We start from the raw sequence: 16,189 nt of genomic DNA, 5'->3' as shown, positions 1-16,189 counted from the left end.
ACTTGCCACACGGCCATTTCCTGCAGAAAAAAAAGACTACCCTTTTACCAGCAGCAATAAAAGGGAGCCTCGGTGCGAGTCAAAAACACGTGCCGATACCAGCACAGGCCCCCTTTTGTTGCAGCTTGGTAAAAGCGGCCCTGAGTTAATTGTGGGATCCCGTGCCCTGGAAGCATGCAGGTACTCGCATGCAGCCTGAACACCTGATTATCGCTACCACAGCTAGAGAGGCAATAATACTTAAAAGAGCTCTTGAAAGAGGAAGTGAGGGCAGTGTTCTGTCAGAAACTGTCTGATTGAACAGAACAAAGAAGCAAATAATCTGTTCAATTGTGACCTGCTCGCACAGAGTACGGAACTGCACTAAGAATGAGGAATCCATACAACCCGATTGAAACTGTAGAAACAATTCTATTACAGCCATTGTAGAGAGATAGGAATGACCCCAATCAAACTAGATGACAAAAAAATAAAAAAAGAGGAAACTATGGGTTGCTGTTGTAGAATTTTAATGCTGAGAATTTTAAGAAAGAGCAGACTATAAAATAAACAAATAAATAAATAAATAAAGATTATCTTCTGGATCTTTAGGGGTCCTTTTACTAAGGTGCGCTGAAAAATGGCTTGCGATAGTGTAGGTGCGGGTTTTGGGTGTGCGCTGATCCATTTTTTTTTAATTTTTTGCCGAAAATGGACGTGCGGCAAATTCAAAATTGCCGCACGTCCATTTTGGGTCTGCGACCTTACCACCAACCACTGACCTAGCGGTAAAGTCTCATGTGGTAACTGGGCGGTAATGACTTACATGCACCAAAAATGAAATTACTGCAAGAGCTATGTGCTAGACAGGTGGTAACTCCATTTTGGCGCGCGTTGGGCATGCGTAGAGTCTTAGTAAAAGGGTCCTTAGAGTGGAAAGTTCTTTTTGAAAGTTTTTTAAAAGTTTGCCCATTCATTAACCATATGCTGGCAGCAATTATCCACAAGAAGGATAATTGCTAGACAGTGGAATAGCCCTGTACTTCCTTAAGTAACATGGATACAATTGCAATACATATGCATTTGTTACTTGAATGAATATAGGAGGCTCTTCTGATAAGGTGCAGTGAACTCTGGACTTAGCACATTCTAACATGGGACTTTCCCATTTGCTAAGTACGGACTTGCCACAGCATTAAAGATGGGCAGCTGAAAAAAAATAACATGGGAGCACTTACCACCTCTTATTTAGGAGGTTCTAAGCGCTCTCAGATTACAGTTACAATTATTTTTCTCATATTTCGCTAATTTCATTTGCATAGTTCAAAGCGGATTACAGAAAGATAAGATCACAAAGAGGCCCTTTTACTAAGCCATGTAGGCACGTACGAATGTTCTTTGTGCGTCAGTTTTGAACTACTGCAAGGCTACCACGTGGCCAGGGCGGTAATTTCATTTTTTTACGTGCATCTTCTAAGTGCGTCGGAAAATTTCCGGCGTGCAGTGCTAACCAGGCGGCAATCCGCATTGTACGCTCGTAGACCATTACCGCCTGGTTAACGCATGAGACTTTACCGCTAGGTCAATGGGTGGTGGTAAGGTCTCAGACCCAAAATGGACGCATGCCAATTTTTATTTTGCCACATGTCCATTTTCGTTTCCTTTTGTGTGCTGACAACTCCTAAGTGAGACAAACACATACTTTGGATTCCATTGGAAAAGATACCCAGCTATAGTATCTGTGGCACAAAAACTGATTTTTGTAACCTTTTAGAACCCTTAATTATCTGGGAAATAATTAGCCAAATTTACAGACATCTAATAATAGATTTTAACTAATGCCAAGTTCTTTAAAAGCAAAGAAGAAAGTGGGTAGGAACAAAGACTCGTTAATAGAGCCTATTTAATATCCTTTATGTAACTGCTAAAGGAAGAATAGACATGTCTATAGAAAGTATGGCTCTTTAAGGTGCCATAGAGATGAAGCTGTTGGGACTCTAGGAATACTTTCAATGATATGAAAGAGTCTTATATTGTACTACAATGGCTGAAGCTATTTTGCAAAAGTTCTATTGAGTCTCAATATTCTACTATATCCCAACTTTTCCCTCCCTCCCATATACTCTGCACCAGGAAGCAAAAACAGTTCAACATCTGGAGAGCATCCAAATTTGACAGCACACACTACATAACTCTATTATCATGTACTTAAGGAGTGGAGGAACAGCCTGGTGGTTAGTGTAGCAGCCTGAGGACCTGGGTTCCCACTGCAACTCCTTATGACTCTGGGCAGGTCACTTGGGGGCCCTTATACAAAGGTGAGGTAGGCTCTATGTGCATGCAGCGCATGCCAAAATGAGACTACCACAGGCTAGCATGCATCGTGGCAGTAATTTCAAATTTTGTGCAACCATACCACTGGGAAAAATATATTTTTTAAATTTCCTACCATGCACGGCATTTCTGGCATTAATCGGCAGTTGGCGCATGCGCTGACTGGACAACTACTACTACTACTACTATTTAGCATTTCTATAGCGCTACAAGGCGTATGCAGCGCTGCACAAACATAGAAGAAAGACAGTCCCTGCTCAATGAGCTTACAATCTAATAGACAAAAAATAAATAAAGTAAGCAAATCAAATCAATTAATGTGAACGGGAAGGAAGAGAGGAGGGTAGGTGGAGGCGAGTGGTTACAAGTGGTTACGAGTCAAAAGCAATGTTAAAGAGGTGGGCTTTCAGTCCAGATTTAAAGGTGGCCAAGGATGGGGCAAGACGTAGGGGCTCAGGAAGTTTATTCCAGGCGTAGGGTGCAGCGAGACAGAAGGCGCGAAGTCTGGAGTTGGCAGTAGTGGAGAAGGGAACAGATAAGAAGGATTTATCCATGGAGCGGAGTGCACGGGAAGGGGTGTAGGGAAGGACAAGTGTGGAGAGATACTGAGGAGCAGCAGAGTGAGTACATTTTTAGGTTAGTAGAAGAAGTTTGAACAGGATGCGAAAACGGATAGGGAGCCAGTGAAGGGTCTTGAGGAGAGGGGTAGTATGAGTAAAGCGACCCTGGCGGAAGACGAGACGGGCAGCAGAGTTTTGAACCGACTGGAGAGGGGAGAGGTGACTAAGTGGGAGGCCAGCAAGAAGCAGATTGCAGTAGTCTAAACGAGAGGTGACAAGGGTGTGGATGAGGGTTTTGGTAGAGTGCTCGGAAAGAAAGGGGACAAGTCCATAAACCACTACTAAATGGACTTGGGAAAAATCCACAATTCCAGGAATAACATATATAGAATGTTTGTACATTTGGGAAGCTCGCCAGGTGCCCCTGGCGTGGATTGGCCGCTGTCGTGGACAGGATGCTGGGCTTGATGGACCTTTGGTCTTTTCCCAGTGTGGCATTAGTTATGTACTTATGTACTGTGTCTGTAGTGTGTGAGCCCTTACTGCTAGGTTCATGGGTGACGTTAATGGCTCAGGCTGTAAATAGGTGCATGCTAGTTTCAATTTTACCCCAGGCCCTTTTCCCTGCCATTGAAAACCCCCCCCCACATTTTCCCAGACATAGTAAAAACTGGCCCGGCATGCCAAATACACATGCCCACACTACCGCAGGCCACTTTTTGCCGTGGCTTAGTAAAAGGACCCCTTAACTCTCTCTTGCCACAGGTAGAAAATAAGTACCTGCATATAACATGTAAACCACTTTGATCATAACCATAGAGAGGCAGTATATTAAGTCCCATTCCCTTTCCTTTACTTACATGTATCCTTTGAATTTATTGAGGTTATTGTTTGGTTTTTCACAGATTATGGTGTCCTTAAAGGTTTCTGGGTCAAACAGAGCATCCTAACAAAAGAATTTCAACAAACAGTTGTTATTATTAGTGCCATATGCTATCAATCTCATCTTAGTATGCAGATTATATAAATTTGTATACAATGCAGGTTTATTGCATTCACATCTGAAACTAATTTTGACTGGAATGGTAGAACATGCAGTAAAATGGTCTGTGAAATAAATAAAAGTTTTCTGTTTAAAAGCACCAGACATCTTGATCACGCTTTATTGGTACTCAGATCATTTTATAAATAGAATGAGATGTTTCAGAGGAATTGTTAAACCAGTTTCTTTGTTCAGCACATCTTATCCTAATAAATCACCAGCATGAGGATTTAGGAACAGGTAAGATAGGGATGTCTTTAAGTTATCAAATTTTGAAAGTGTCCACAAAAGGGATCCTCTTCACCATTTGCCCCATTGGTCCTGCTTATGGATAGCTTAAATCCAGCCCTGCAACTCTCCAAGATGCCCAGTGGACCAAGCTGAAAGGAGCTGTAAAAATCACAGCAGATTTGTATGTAAGGAGATTGAGAGGCAAAGGAAACAAATATGGTTCTTCAAACAAGTGGCTGAAAAAATAAAGGCAGAAAAGATAGCATTCACAAAATACAGAAGAAGACAAAAAGAAGAACCCAGAAAAGAATACTAGATAAAGCTCTAAGGGGTGAAAACATAAGGATGGTAAAAGTATGAGCAGAAGAAAAAATATGTACGATTTTTTTTCAAATATGTCAGAGAAAGGATGAAGGCTAAAAATAAGTAGAGTTCCGTAGTCTAACCACACAGGGTTTAGTATGGGTTGAATGAGAAAAAAGCTTAACATTTTCCAGAGATTCAGGGACAAATCTTTGCATTTTTTTGTGTGGGAATTTGTCAGTCCCAGGGAAATCCATGCAGAGTTTTGTAGGAATTTTCAATAAAATAATGGAGAAATTTTGCAGGTTTGATGAACTGGTGTTCTGAAACTTCTTTATAAATTGTTTACCTATCCTTTATTTTAGGCTCTATGTGTCATGCTGACATCACCAACATAGTGAAGTCAATAAAAATATATTTTTTAATATGTCTAATCCATCAATAGCATCAACCAAGGTGCTATACAAAATTATATATATAGTACAACAAAAAACCAACTGTAATAAAATACATCCCACAAAATTAAAAATCAACAATATAAAAATAAACAAACAAAATATATATACTGATGTGGATGAGCAGTAACTAGTAGGAAACTACAGGTCAACTACTCCAACCACATTAAACAGTCAAGGAAAGAACCCTTCTTCCGGAAACTCAAATAATTTTGTCTTAGCCTAATATCTGCTGGCAACCTGTTCCATAAATTGACGGAAAATATTCTGGTTCTGAATTTGACTTTCCCTAATTCTTTGTAAGTTAAAATAAATTTAAAAGCCTCCCCCCGACTGACAAGATACCACCTAAGCTTACTTAAGAGATAGGAGGCACCGTTTGTATGCAGCACTCCAAAAGCCAAAGATGAAATCCTGAACTCTGTTCACAAATTAATAGGAAGCCAGTGAAGTGCAGACATGAAAGGAGCTGGGGAGATCTGCATTCCCATCTCTCACCCTGTTTACCTCAAAAGTTCCTTTCTCCATTCAGGGCTTTTTGCTGCTGACCAGAACCTTCTCTCTGCCTCAGCCTGCCCCTTTCTGATGTAATTTCCTGCTTCCGCAAGGGTGGGCTTCAGCAGAGAGGTTCTGGTCAGTAGCAGACAGGGTCCTGTACAGATAAAGGGATTTTTGAGGTAAATGCGAGGGGAAAGAGCCAGATCCAGGGACAGAGAGGAGAGAGGGATAGATGTTGGACCTGAGGAAGGAAGGAAGGAAGGAAGGAAGGAAGGAAGGAAGGAAGGAAGGAAGGAAGAGGGCAGAGATTGTGCATTGAGGGGAGGAAGAAAGAATGAGAGGGATAGATGTTGCTTCTAGGGGGCAGAGGGAGAAAGATGTTGGATCTGGGGAGGGGGAGACATATGAGACCCAGAGGCAGGGGACCCAGGACCCTATTATTGCTCAGGGACCGAGATCCCTGTCAGTCCACCCCTAGTTGCTATCACATATTAACGATAATGGTAATAATGTTTGATGCTCTACTTTGTCTGACACATTAATAACTAACATGTGGTTGTGATATCCACGTTAACAATCAGATAAAGTCCATGCCCGGTTTCTACCTCAAAATGGTGGTTTCTGCATTAGCTATTTGCATGTGATAAACTTCACACTAAGAGCCCCGTTTACCAAGCTGCGGCAAAAAGGGGCCTGCGCTGGCATGGGTGTGTGTTTTTGACGCACGCCGAGACCCCCTTTTACTGCAGCTGGTAAAAGGGTAGTCTTTCTTTTCTGCAGGAAATGGCCATGCAGCAAGTAAAACACTTGCCGCATGACCATTTCTGGGGGATCCCTTACCACCACCTATTGAGGTGGCGGTAAGGGCTCCTGCGCTAACCTGACAGTAATGGGGCATCAAGCAGCACTGCCTGATTACTGCCAGGTATTTTTCTAGCACTGGATATGACAGCACACTGGGGGTGGGAAGTACTGCCGGGCTGCTGTGGTAACCCGGTGGTACCTCCTGTTTAGTGAGCGGTAAGCTCACGTTGAGCATACTGCTGCTTTGTAAAAGGGGCCCTAAACAACTAAAGCAGCTTAATAATAGTGCAAAAATGTTCTCCCAGTATAGTTAGACTCTCCACTGAATTTCAACATTTCAGTGTGAACAACTGTCACACAGCAAATGTCTGAGTGGTTAAAAGTTGTTTGGTTCCTATCATTAGGAACATCAGGAGCGGCTAGGTTAATTATCTGACTGGCTGTTCTTAATTACTCTTTGATAGGAAAAAGATATAAGACAGAACCTTGGAACAACATACAGCTATACCACGTGGTAGACCTTCAAACATACTTGTCTGATTAGAAAATGCCACTAACCAGATAAGAGCAAGTGAGAGGGATATTCAGCGTCAATAACCAGATAGTGCTATTGAATAGAACAGTGTTTCTCAAGTCCAGTCCTGGAGTACCCCTTGCCAGTCAGGTTTTCAGGATATCCACAATTCTTTCCTAGATGTCCCGCTGAAAATTGACCACTGTGTATTTTACTCTGTCTATCTTCACTGTCTGGTCTAGAGAAAAACTAGCAGCTCTGTCAGAAGGAGACACTCAACATCATGACGAGATGCCTGGGGCGGTAGTGCACTCATTTATGCTGCTCTGTGCTGAAAATATCCCTAATAGGATTTATGCCAGGGGCAAACAGAGGGAGAATACATGTTATGCATCAGAGGCAAGCCAATAGATGTGAACTCATAGCAAATTACAATAATACCCACTTGGTTTGGTTAATTGTCTAACTGAAATACATTCTGCTAGCCAAGGGTTAAAAATCAAAAAGTTGTTTCGTTGACATTTTAAACCTAAATCTGAAAGTGAGAGAAGTTCAAAGACTGAATCACATAAAGTATGATAATTAATCACGCTGGTGACAAAACTGATTTCAGAAAGGAGACACGATCCAGTCCTCCTTACAACTCAAGCTCTGAAACTTAAAGAAAGCTTTGACAAATGATTTTAAAAAAATGATTCCAATTTATAAAAATATCCTCCCTTTTGAATCTTTCTCTAGCTGTGCTGTGCATACCCATAGACCAGTGGAGGAATTCTCTTGCATTCCTTCCTCCTCTGCATGGTACAGCAAATACTTGTACTTGGGTACTTAAAAATGTATGTATAATTACAAATTTTGCCCATGGGAACAGCACATAAACTGTTTTCTAAAAACTTAAAAGTACATCCCTGTAGTGCAGAGGGGGCCACTCCGCTTTATTTAGATATGATCCCCTGCTCTGGGGTCTTTCCAGGGTCCTTTATTTGAATTTCTGCCAGCACATGGGGATTGAAATCCCTGTGGCTAAAATTATAGGTGCTCTTCCACAATGTAGATTTGTTTAGGGTGGGGGAGGAAGAGTACTTGCATGGATGGTATTATCAAACTTTCAGATTTCATTTTCCTGCAAACTCCTACCTACAGAGAAAGCAGCAGGCGCAAGTGGCTGTGTGCACTCAGCTTGACAACCCATTTCCCTGTGCAATCGTTTTAAAAATTGCCTAACAGGTCCTTTGTAGTCCTGCATTTTGTTTTCTGCTTTCAGTCATAGTTCTTAGCAAAAGTAAATTGATGGCATTTGGAGGATGCATTGAAGAAGGATGTGTTTACTTAAAACCAAAGTCGATATTTGAATTCCAAGAATGACTTTCAGCCTCATCAGCAATTTGAATACATGGGTGCCAAACTGAATTGAGTTCAGCTATTCCAGCTGAGTCTGATTTAACTTGTGTCTCATCAGATGTCTGTCATGAGTATATCTGAAATGGCATTTAAATATGAAAAAAACCTGATCAAAATCAAACTGTATTGTAAACGTAAAGCTGAATTAAAGATTGCATTAAAGAAGTGGCTTTCGACCCAGTCCTCAGGACATATGCAGCCATTTAAGGGGGCCCTTTTACAGAGCAGCGGTAATTCCAATGCAGGCTTGCTGCTCGCTATTTTGGGACTACCACTGGCCCAACAAGGCTGTCAGCGGTAGTTCTGGGTCAAGCGCGTGCCAATTCTAGGGGAGAAAAAAACTGTGGAAATGGTTAGCGCAGAGGTAACCCAGCAGTAATCGGGCACCACCGTGTACTGCTCGGTTACTGGCGGGTTACCACGGGATCCCTTATCACCACCTCAGTGGGTGACGGCAAGGGGCCCCCTGCTGCATGGCCATGCGGTAAGAGATTTCTTAATGCATGGCCATTTTGTTTTTGGGCCTTTTTACCCGCTGCGGTAAAAAGGGCCCTGGCATGCGGGAAAAATGGCCCCACAGCTTGGTAAAAGGACCCCTAAGTTTTCTAGAAATCCACAATGAATATGCATAAATATGAGATAGATTTGCATACAATGGAGATAGTGCATGCAAATTTCTTCATGTATATTCATTGTGGATATCCTGAACACCTGTCTGACTAGGTGTGTCCTGAGGACTGGGTTGAGAATCCCTACATTAAAGGGTTAACTTAATAATTCAGGCATTGGATCAAGTTGAGAAATGCCGACATGCACACAGAGCTCACATTCAGTGCTTTGTAATCTATTCTGATATGAAATATTCAATTTGCTTTGGGAAATATGCTATAACTCTGCTGCTATAAGAGTGATCAGAAGGGAGTTTAGTGGGTTTGATGAGTTTAAAATAATGCCCCCTCCACCCCTGACTTTTTTTGAATATTATCAGAATAAGAATCAGCAGGAATCCCTGATGAGGCTCATGGCTTTAATGCTGTTGAGAGCCATGGGTTGAACTAGACCCAAAAATGCAGTGCCAAGCCTGATCTGGGTCATGTGCAACCACTAGCAGTTACCCAAGTGCCAGTCAGCAGTCGATATTCAGACCAGTGCCCAGTTAGCTAAGCAGAAAAATTAGGATAGCCTTTTCTGGGCACTTACCCACCTAACGGACTGGGTAAGTCCTTGCTCTGCTCTGACTCCACCCCCAGACCACCCTGGCACTAATCGCGTAGTGCTGTGGCAATCACAGTTGATATTCAGGGGCACTATCTGTTAAGTGCCAGCCAAGGCGATTTAACCAGGCAAAAGCCTAATGTCCATTTAAATCATTTGAATATCTAGCCTTTTATTCTTTGCGCATATAAAACACTAAATGGTCAAAACACATATCATAAAGTCCTGTCTAATTCTTCAAGAAAAGCAATAGACATTTAAAAGCATGTTCTGTCTCCTCCAGTGGTGTAGCTAGATGGACAATTTTGGGTGACCTGAACTCAAGGTGAGTGGACGCAAAGTTCTCTCCATTCCCGCTCTCCGCCCCTGCCCCTCAAAATATAAATAACTGAGCTGATGGGGATCCCCAAACCCCACCTGATGAAGACTTCCTCCTCTCCCTTTGGCAGCCAGAGCTTCTTCTAAGTGGAAGTCAGCGTCAATGTCCCTGGACTCCCACTGCTGCTACAGCCGGGCAGGCCACAGATGCTCAGTTTTATGCATGTGCTAAAATGGAGCATGTGGTGGTGGTGGGGGGGGGGGGGGGCAGTGTTGGTGTCTGCTTGGGGACACTGTCATTGGCTGCTGCTTGAAAGAAGCCATGGCTGCCAAAGGAGAGGAGGAGGAGGTCTTCAGCTGGCAGGGCTTGAGAATCCCCACCAGCCACTTCAAGAGTGCTATAATTTTGGATCAGCCTGAATTAGGTGGGCCCCTGTCCACCAGGACCTACCCCCCCCCCCCCCCCACTTATGCCACAGGATCCCTCCCTCCCTCTTCTTTAGCACATTGGTGTAGAATGCAAAAGAAAAAAAAAGACATCTTCACTGTGACGCAGTTATCACAGGGTTGTCTTGCTTATCCCAAAAGTACAATCCTTGACCTATATGTGGATTTTATATATTTAGTCCTGTCTTTCAGTACCTGTGAAATTTCCATGACAAACCCGTAATGCTTAACAGCAAACATCTTGCCTTGTACCAAATGTGTTCTTTTATTTATTCCACATCTTTAGGACAAAGTATTTATTTTAGGCCTGAGCGAATCAGCAGGATAAGACTTAGATCTCTTACATCTTAGTCGAGTTGCGATTACTTGTATTTCTCAAAGGATTTTTGACCTAGTTCTACCATACATTGAACTGGGAGCACGGCATAAACTCAATTTTACATAGAACGGTGAGATGGGAATTGAGACATCCAGGTCAAGATCAGGGGTTTAGCTACGTGGGGCCACAGGGACATGGGCCCCCATAGATTTGGCCCTAGCCCCATCCGCCGCCAACCCCTTCGACCCCCCACCTGCCACCAACCCTCCCCTGCTGCCGCCATTGCTGTCGGGTACCTTTGCTGGCGGGGGTCCCAACCCCCGCCAGTCGAAGTCCTTCTCTCTGGCGCAGCCGCGTTGCTGATCTGCAAGGCTTCTGTTTCTGTGAGTCTGACGTCCTGCACGTACAACAGAAACAGAAGCCTTGCAGATCAGCAATGCGGCCGCACTGGAGAAGAGGGCTTCGGCTGGTGGGGGTTGGGGACCCCCGCCAGTCAAAGGTACCCGACGGCGGTGGGGGGAAGAGGGGTCAAGAGGGTTGGTGCTGGGGGGGGGCAAAGGTGGCAGTGGGGGGGGGGGGGGTCAGCATCAGGGGGTGGGCTAAAATGTGCCCCCTCACCTCGGGCTCTGGACCCCCCTCCTGCCGAAGTCTGACTACGCCCCTGGTCAAGATGTGCTCAATTCCAGTGATATTTCACAAAAAACTCTGCCGAATGCAGAGTCTCTGAAAAATAAATACAAGAACATGCAGAAGTGCACATGTATCTGCCGGTGGCACAGCGGGAGCAGCCGTTTACAAAACAAGCATTATTTTTCACAAGTGGCAGGTTTGCAGTTTCCACATGTAGCTGCTGACACGTGTGTAGCCTGGTCCCATTTTACAAACTTACATTCCTATGTTCTGCTGATTAAGTACTGAGGCCACAATATATTTCTTTTTGGAGTTAGAAATAATGAGGATTTAGAAGCCCTTTTACTAAGGCGCAGAAGGCCTAATGCTGGCCTACCGTGCGCTAAAAGAGTACTACCATGAGACGTGCTGAGGTGTTCCATAGTAATTTCCCACTCAGCACATGCTAATGCCATGTTGGAAAATATTTTTTACTTTCCAGCATGGGAGGCGTGCCCATGAGCAGAAAGTAGGCGTGTCTGCGCTAATCGGTGGCATGGGCACATTATCATGTGCTACCCGATTAGTGTGGGAGTAGCACGGGAGCCCTTACCACCTCCTAAATAGGTGGTGATAAGAGCTCCTCCAGTAATGGCCACGTGCTAATGGGGAAATTAGCTCGTGGCCATTACAAAAAAAATATGGCATGTCAGCCATTTTACTGCCATGCTAAAAGTGGCTGCAGTGTGTGGAAAACCAACACGCTGACACCAGTGCTGGCCACTTTTTAGTGTGGCTTGGTAAAAGGAACCCTTAGAGAATTATTCCCTTAATCCTTTGTATAAAACCCAGAGTGAAACAAGAACTTTTAAAAAATCTGTGAGTACCTCCATCTGGTGCAAAACCAACAGGGGCTTTTTTTTTAAACAAAGATGTCTATTTCCTCTGTAAGACAGGGAATAAAGGTGTAGATATTTGATCCACCCAAGCACCTTCTAAACCATGTTCAAGCCACATCCTCTTGAAATCACTACGTCCCAGTGACCTTCATGTGTACATTTGTGGCTTTCTGAAATTGTCACTTACCCATTGGGTATGTAATCTACTTGTGTAAATGCCACTGTATACATACAGAGATGGTTACAAAACATAAGTGCTATCGAGATGAATCAATGATTGTTGCTTTTAGCATGTGTAAATTAATTTTAAAGCAAAAAATGTGGTAAGTTCTATGTTATATTGAATGGAGAACGGCTATCTATGGTGACGTGGCATGTGGACCAGTTTATATTAACCAGATTTGGTCTGCTCATCTCAAATATACATAATCACTTTTTTTGCATGCTCAATATATAATTTAATATTTAGCTAAAGGTAGTTTTCCTTAAAAAGAGGAGACTGGATCTGTTGTGCTTACTTGACTGGAAAATCCTTTGACCACTTGTCTCTGCTTCAGATTACTTTCTCCATCTAGGTTTGCAGTTTCTATGTGACAGATGCCATTCTGGTCAGAGGAGTACAGGAGCAGAATGTCAGCTGGGATGATCTCGTTGCACTCCAACTTGATAAAATCTCCCACCCGCACGTCCTTCCAGCACTTCTCTACATAATCCTTCTCCGACCTGCGGGTAGAGAGAAGCATAGTTTGCCAATTAGCAATTGCAATGGCTTGGTAGAGCAGGGAGGACATCATTCAGTTTTGGTTTACTGGACTCGAACAGGTACCTGGACACAAAGGTACTCTCAATTTATGAAGAATAAAAATTCATCAAGGGATCCTTTTACCAAGCTGTGCTGAAAAGTGGCCAGTGCTGGTGTCAGCGCATGGGCTTTCTGGGTGCTGTGGATGCTTTTAGCATAGTGGTAAAATGGCCGCCATGCTATATTTTATTGTAATGGCCACACATTAATTTTACAATTAGCATGTGGCCATTACCACAGGAGTCCTTATCACCACCTATTTAAGAGGGGGTAAGAGTTCCTGTGCTACTCCCATGGTAATCGAGTAGCACGTGGTAATGTGCCTGCACTACCCGATTAGCACAGGTATGCCTACTCTCCACTCATGGGCACACCTCTCATGCTGGAAAATAAAAAATATTTTCCAGTGCGGGGCTAGCGCATGCTGAGCAGGAAACCAGCATGTCCCGCAGTAGTGCCCTTTTAGTGTGTGGTAGGCCCATGTTAGGCCTACTGCACCTTAGTAAAAAGGCCCCCAAATGTTTTATGTGCCACCTTTTTATTGATACATTTTTGAGAGAAATGGTCCAACCTTTATGTCAGTTTATCAAAATGGACTAATACACAACTAGGTTTTCAGGAGAAAAAGTTTCATTTTGTTTCATTTCCCATGTCATTTATGGGATTATTTTATTTTATTATTATTATTATTTTTGTTATTTATTTCAGAGCATTGTTGTCAATAACGCATACTATTTTGCAATAGTGAGCACTATTTGAAAAAAAAGCACTATTCTGAAATAGTGAGGATTATTTCCAAATAGTGCTCACTATTGTGAAATACTGTACCTTTTTACTCAGATAGTGCATACCATTGCAGAATAGTGCATGCACTTGTGAAATAGTGTGCACTATAGATGACAGAACCCCCCCCCCCCCACACACACACATACACACAATATTTTGGTTTTTTTTTCTTGTTTCAGGTTGGAAACAACATGAAGGGGCTCTTTTACTAAGCTGTGCTAAAAAGTGGCTAGCACTATTCTCAGCACTGGTCTTTCCTATGCACTGAGACCAATTTTAGTGTGGCAGTAAAATGGCTCCATTTTCCATGTTAATAAATATAAACACTTGGAAACAGATCATCAAGTAAGCAAATACATAAGTGCATCAGGAGGAAAACCTCAAGAAACACCTTCTCCCACACAACACACGGGTAGAAGGGCTAGGGCTTCTTCATCATCGGAAAAAACCTCCTGGGAATGTTGGTTTAAATTTACTGCACTGTTGAGCTTTTTTTTAGGTGTTAAAAAAATAGAGAAGGTACTTAGCTTGACTTAGCTCGACTGCAACAACCTTAAATTTCTCTAAGGCTCCTCCATAACTGAGACCGTGGTTAACGGTGGCCTCCGTTTCACCACTGCTGCTTCAGAACTTCCTGTCCAGTGTTATTCCGTTCAGACTGCCGACAGACACATGAAGGGCAGACCGTCGGCAGTCTGAACGGAATAACACTGGACTGGAAGTTCTGAAGCAGCAGTGGCGAAATGGAGGCCACCGTTAACCATGGTCTCAGTTACGGAGGAGACTTAGAGAAGTTTAAGGTTGTTGCAGTCAAGCTAAGTACCTTCTCTATTTTTTCAACACCTAAAAAAAAGCTCAACAGTGCAGTAAATTTAAACTGTTTTGAAGCCAACATTCCCATTGGATTTTCCTTGATTGGAAACTTGTTCCCTGAGCTATTTTCTAGTTGATGTGCATTTTCCATGTTCCCATTAATGGACATGGGCTAATTTCCCCATTAGCCCGTGGCCATTAGCGTGTGAGCACTTACGACACCTATTTTCTAGGCTGTAAGGGCTCATGCACTAACCACTGGTTAGTGCGCAGTGATGTAGCGATGCTAACCGATTAGCACAGTAAACGCCTACTCTCCGCCCCCAGGGCTAAAAGTTAGTGCATGGGAAGTGCACAACAATCCCAAAACTACCCCAGAAGTGTAGCCAGGTTTTGATGTTAGAGGGAGTAGAACTTTTGTAAAATAGGGGCTAGTGAGAAGCTGAAGGGCCAATCTGCACCCCACCTAGCACCTCACCTAGCTATGTCCCTGCGGGGCATGCTTGAGTGTGCCTCACAGTAGTGCTCTTTACCTTGCAGTAAGCATGCATTAGTGCTTACCGCAGCTTAGTAAAAGGACCCCAAAATTATATGTGAAATGTTAACATTTTCAGTGCTGTTTCAAATGAATGCACATTCCAAAAAAAACAAACAGACTCCATTATTCAATTTGAGGTCCTTTCACTAAATTGTGATATGTGGAGGGGCATAATTGAACGAGGTGCCCAAGTTGTCATGAGGGTGTCCTCGCAGGATGGCCCTGTAAAGGGGCAGGGAAACCCGTATTATCAAAACAAGATGGGCGTCCATCTTTCGTTTCGATAATATGGTCGGGGACGCCCAAATCAATGAAATTTAGGTCGACCTTAGAGATGGTCGTCCTTAGGTCGTTTTTGAGATGGTTGTCCCCGGTTTTCGGCGATAATGGAAACCGAGGACGCCCATCTCAAAAACGACCAAATCCAAGCTATTTGGTCTTGGAAGGAGCCAGCATTCATAGTGCTCCCTTACCTTCGGTGCTGAGCTCCCCAACCCCCCCCCCCCCCAAAACCCACTCCTCACAACTGTACACCACTATCATAGCCCTAAGGGGTGAAGGGGGGCACCTACATGTGGGTACAGTGGGTTTTGGGGGGGTTTGGAGGGCTCAATATTTACTACCACAAGTGTAACAGATGGGGGGGGGGGTGGGCTTGGGTCCGCCTGCCTGAAGTGCACTGCATCCACTAAAAACTGCTCCAGGGACCTGCATACTGCTGTGATGGAGCTGGGTATGACATTTGAGGCTGGCATAGAAGCTGGCAAAAAATGTTTATTCATTTTTTTGGGTGGGAGGGGGTTGGTGACCACTGGGGGAATAAGGAGAGGTCATCCCCGATTCCCTCTGGTGGTCATCTGGTAAGTTCGGGCACCTTTTCGAGGCTTGGTTGTGAAAAGAAATGGACCAAGTAAAGTCATCCAAATGTTCGTAAGGGACGCCCTTCTTTTTGCCATTATCGGCCGAGGACGCCCATCTCTAAATCACACCCCAGTCCCGCCTTTGGTACGGTCCTGACATGCCCCTGTGAATTTTGGTCGTCCCCGCGACGGGAAGCAGTTGAGGATGCCCAAAATCGGCTTTCCAGTATGCCGATTTGGGCGACCCTGAATGAAGGATGCCCATCTCCTGATTTGTGTCAGAAGATAGGCGTCCTTCTCTTTCAAAAATTCACCTGATAGTGACCTTAGCGCACCTTTATGTGGGTTTTTCCTAAGCGCTAAGTTCATTTTTACTGCAGCAGTAAAATGGCTGATTTTCCATTTTTGGCATTAATGGTCATGCACTCATGTCGCCATCAGTGCGTGCCCATTAAAAAAGAA

At 43.7% G+C, this 16,189-nt stretch overlaps 1 protein-coding gene across 2 annotated transcripts in view; it reads right to left on the bottom strand.

Annotated features, from left to right (window-relative positions):
* Positions 1 to 16,189, bottom strand: part of ATP10B (ATPase phospholipid transporting 10B (putative)) — a 234,335-nt gene that overhangs the window by 82,366 nt on the left and 135,780 nt on the right. For both annotated transcript variants that reach the window (XM_030212611.1, XM_030212612.1), the window contains 2 exons: positions 12,447 to 12,651; positions 3,734 to 3,819 (listed from right to left, as the gene is read on the bottom strand). In XM_030212611.1, the coding sequence (XP_030068471.1) occupies positions 3,734 to 3,819; positions 12,447 to 12,651 (291 nt within the window). The remainder of the gene's footprint in view (positions 1 to 3,733; positions 3,820 to 12,446; positions 12,652 to 16,189) is intronic.

Source organism: Microcaecilia unicolor, chromosome 8, assembly GCF_901765095.1.
Source record: "Microcaecilia unicolor chromosome 8, aMicUni1.1, whole genome shotgun sequence".
Lineage (NCBI taxonomy): Eukaryota > Metazoa > Chordata > Amphibia > Gymnophiona > Siphonopidae > Microcaecilia > Microcaecilia unicolor.
Note: the sequence above shows the minus strand (reverse complement) of the source record. Positions and strands in the feature narration are given on the sequence as shown.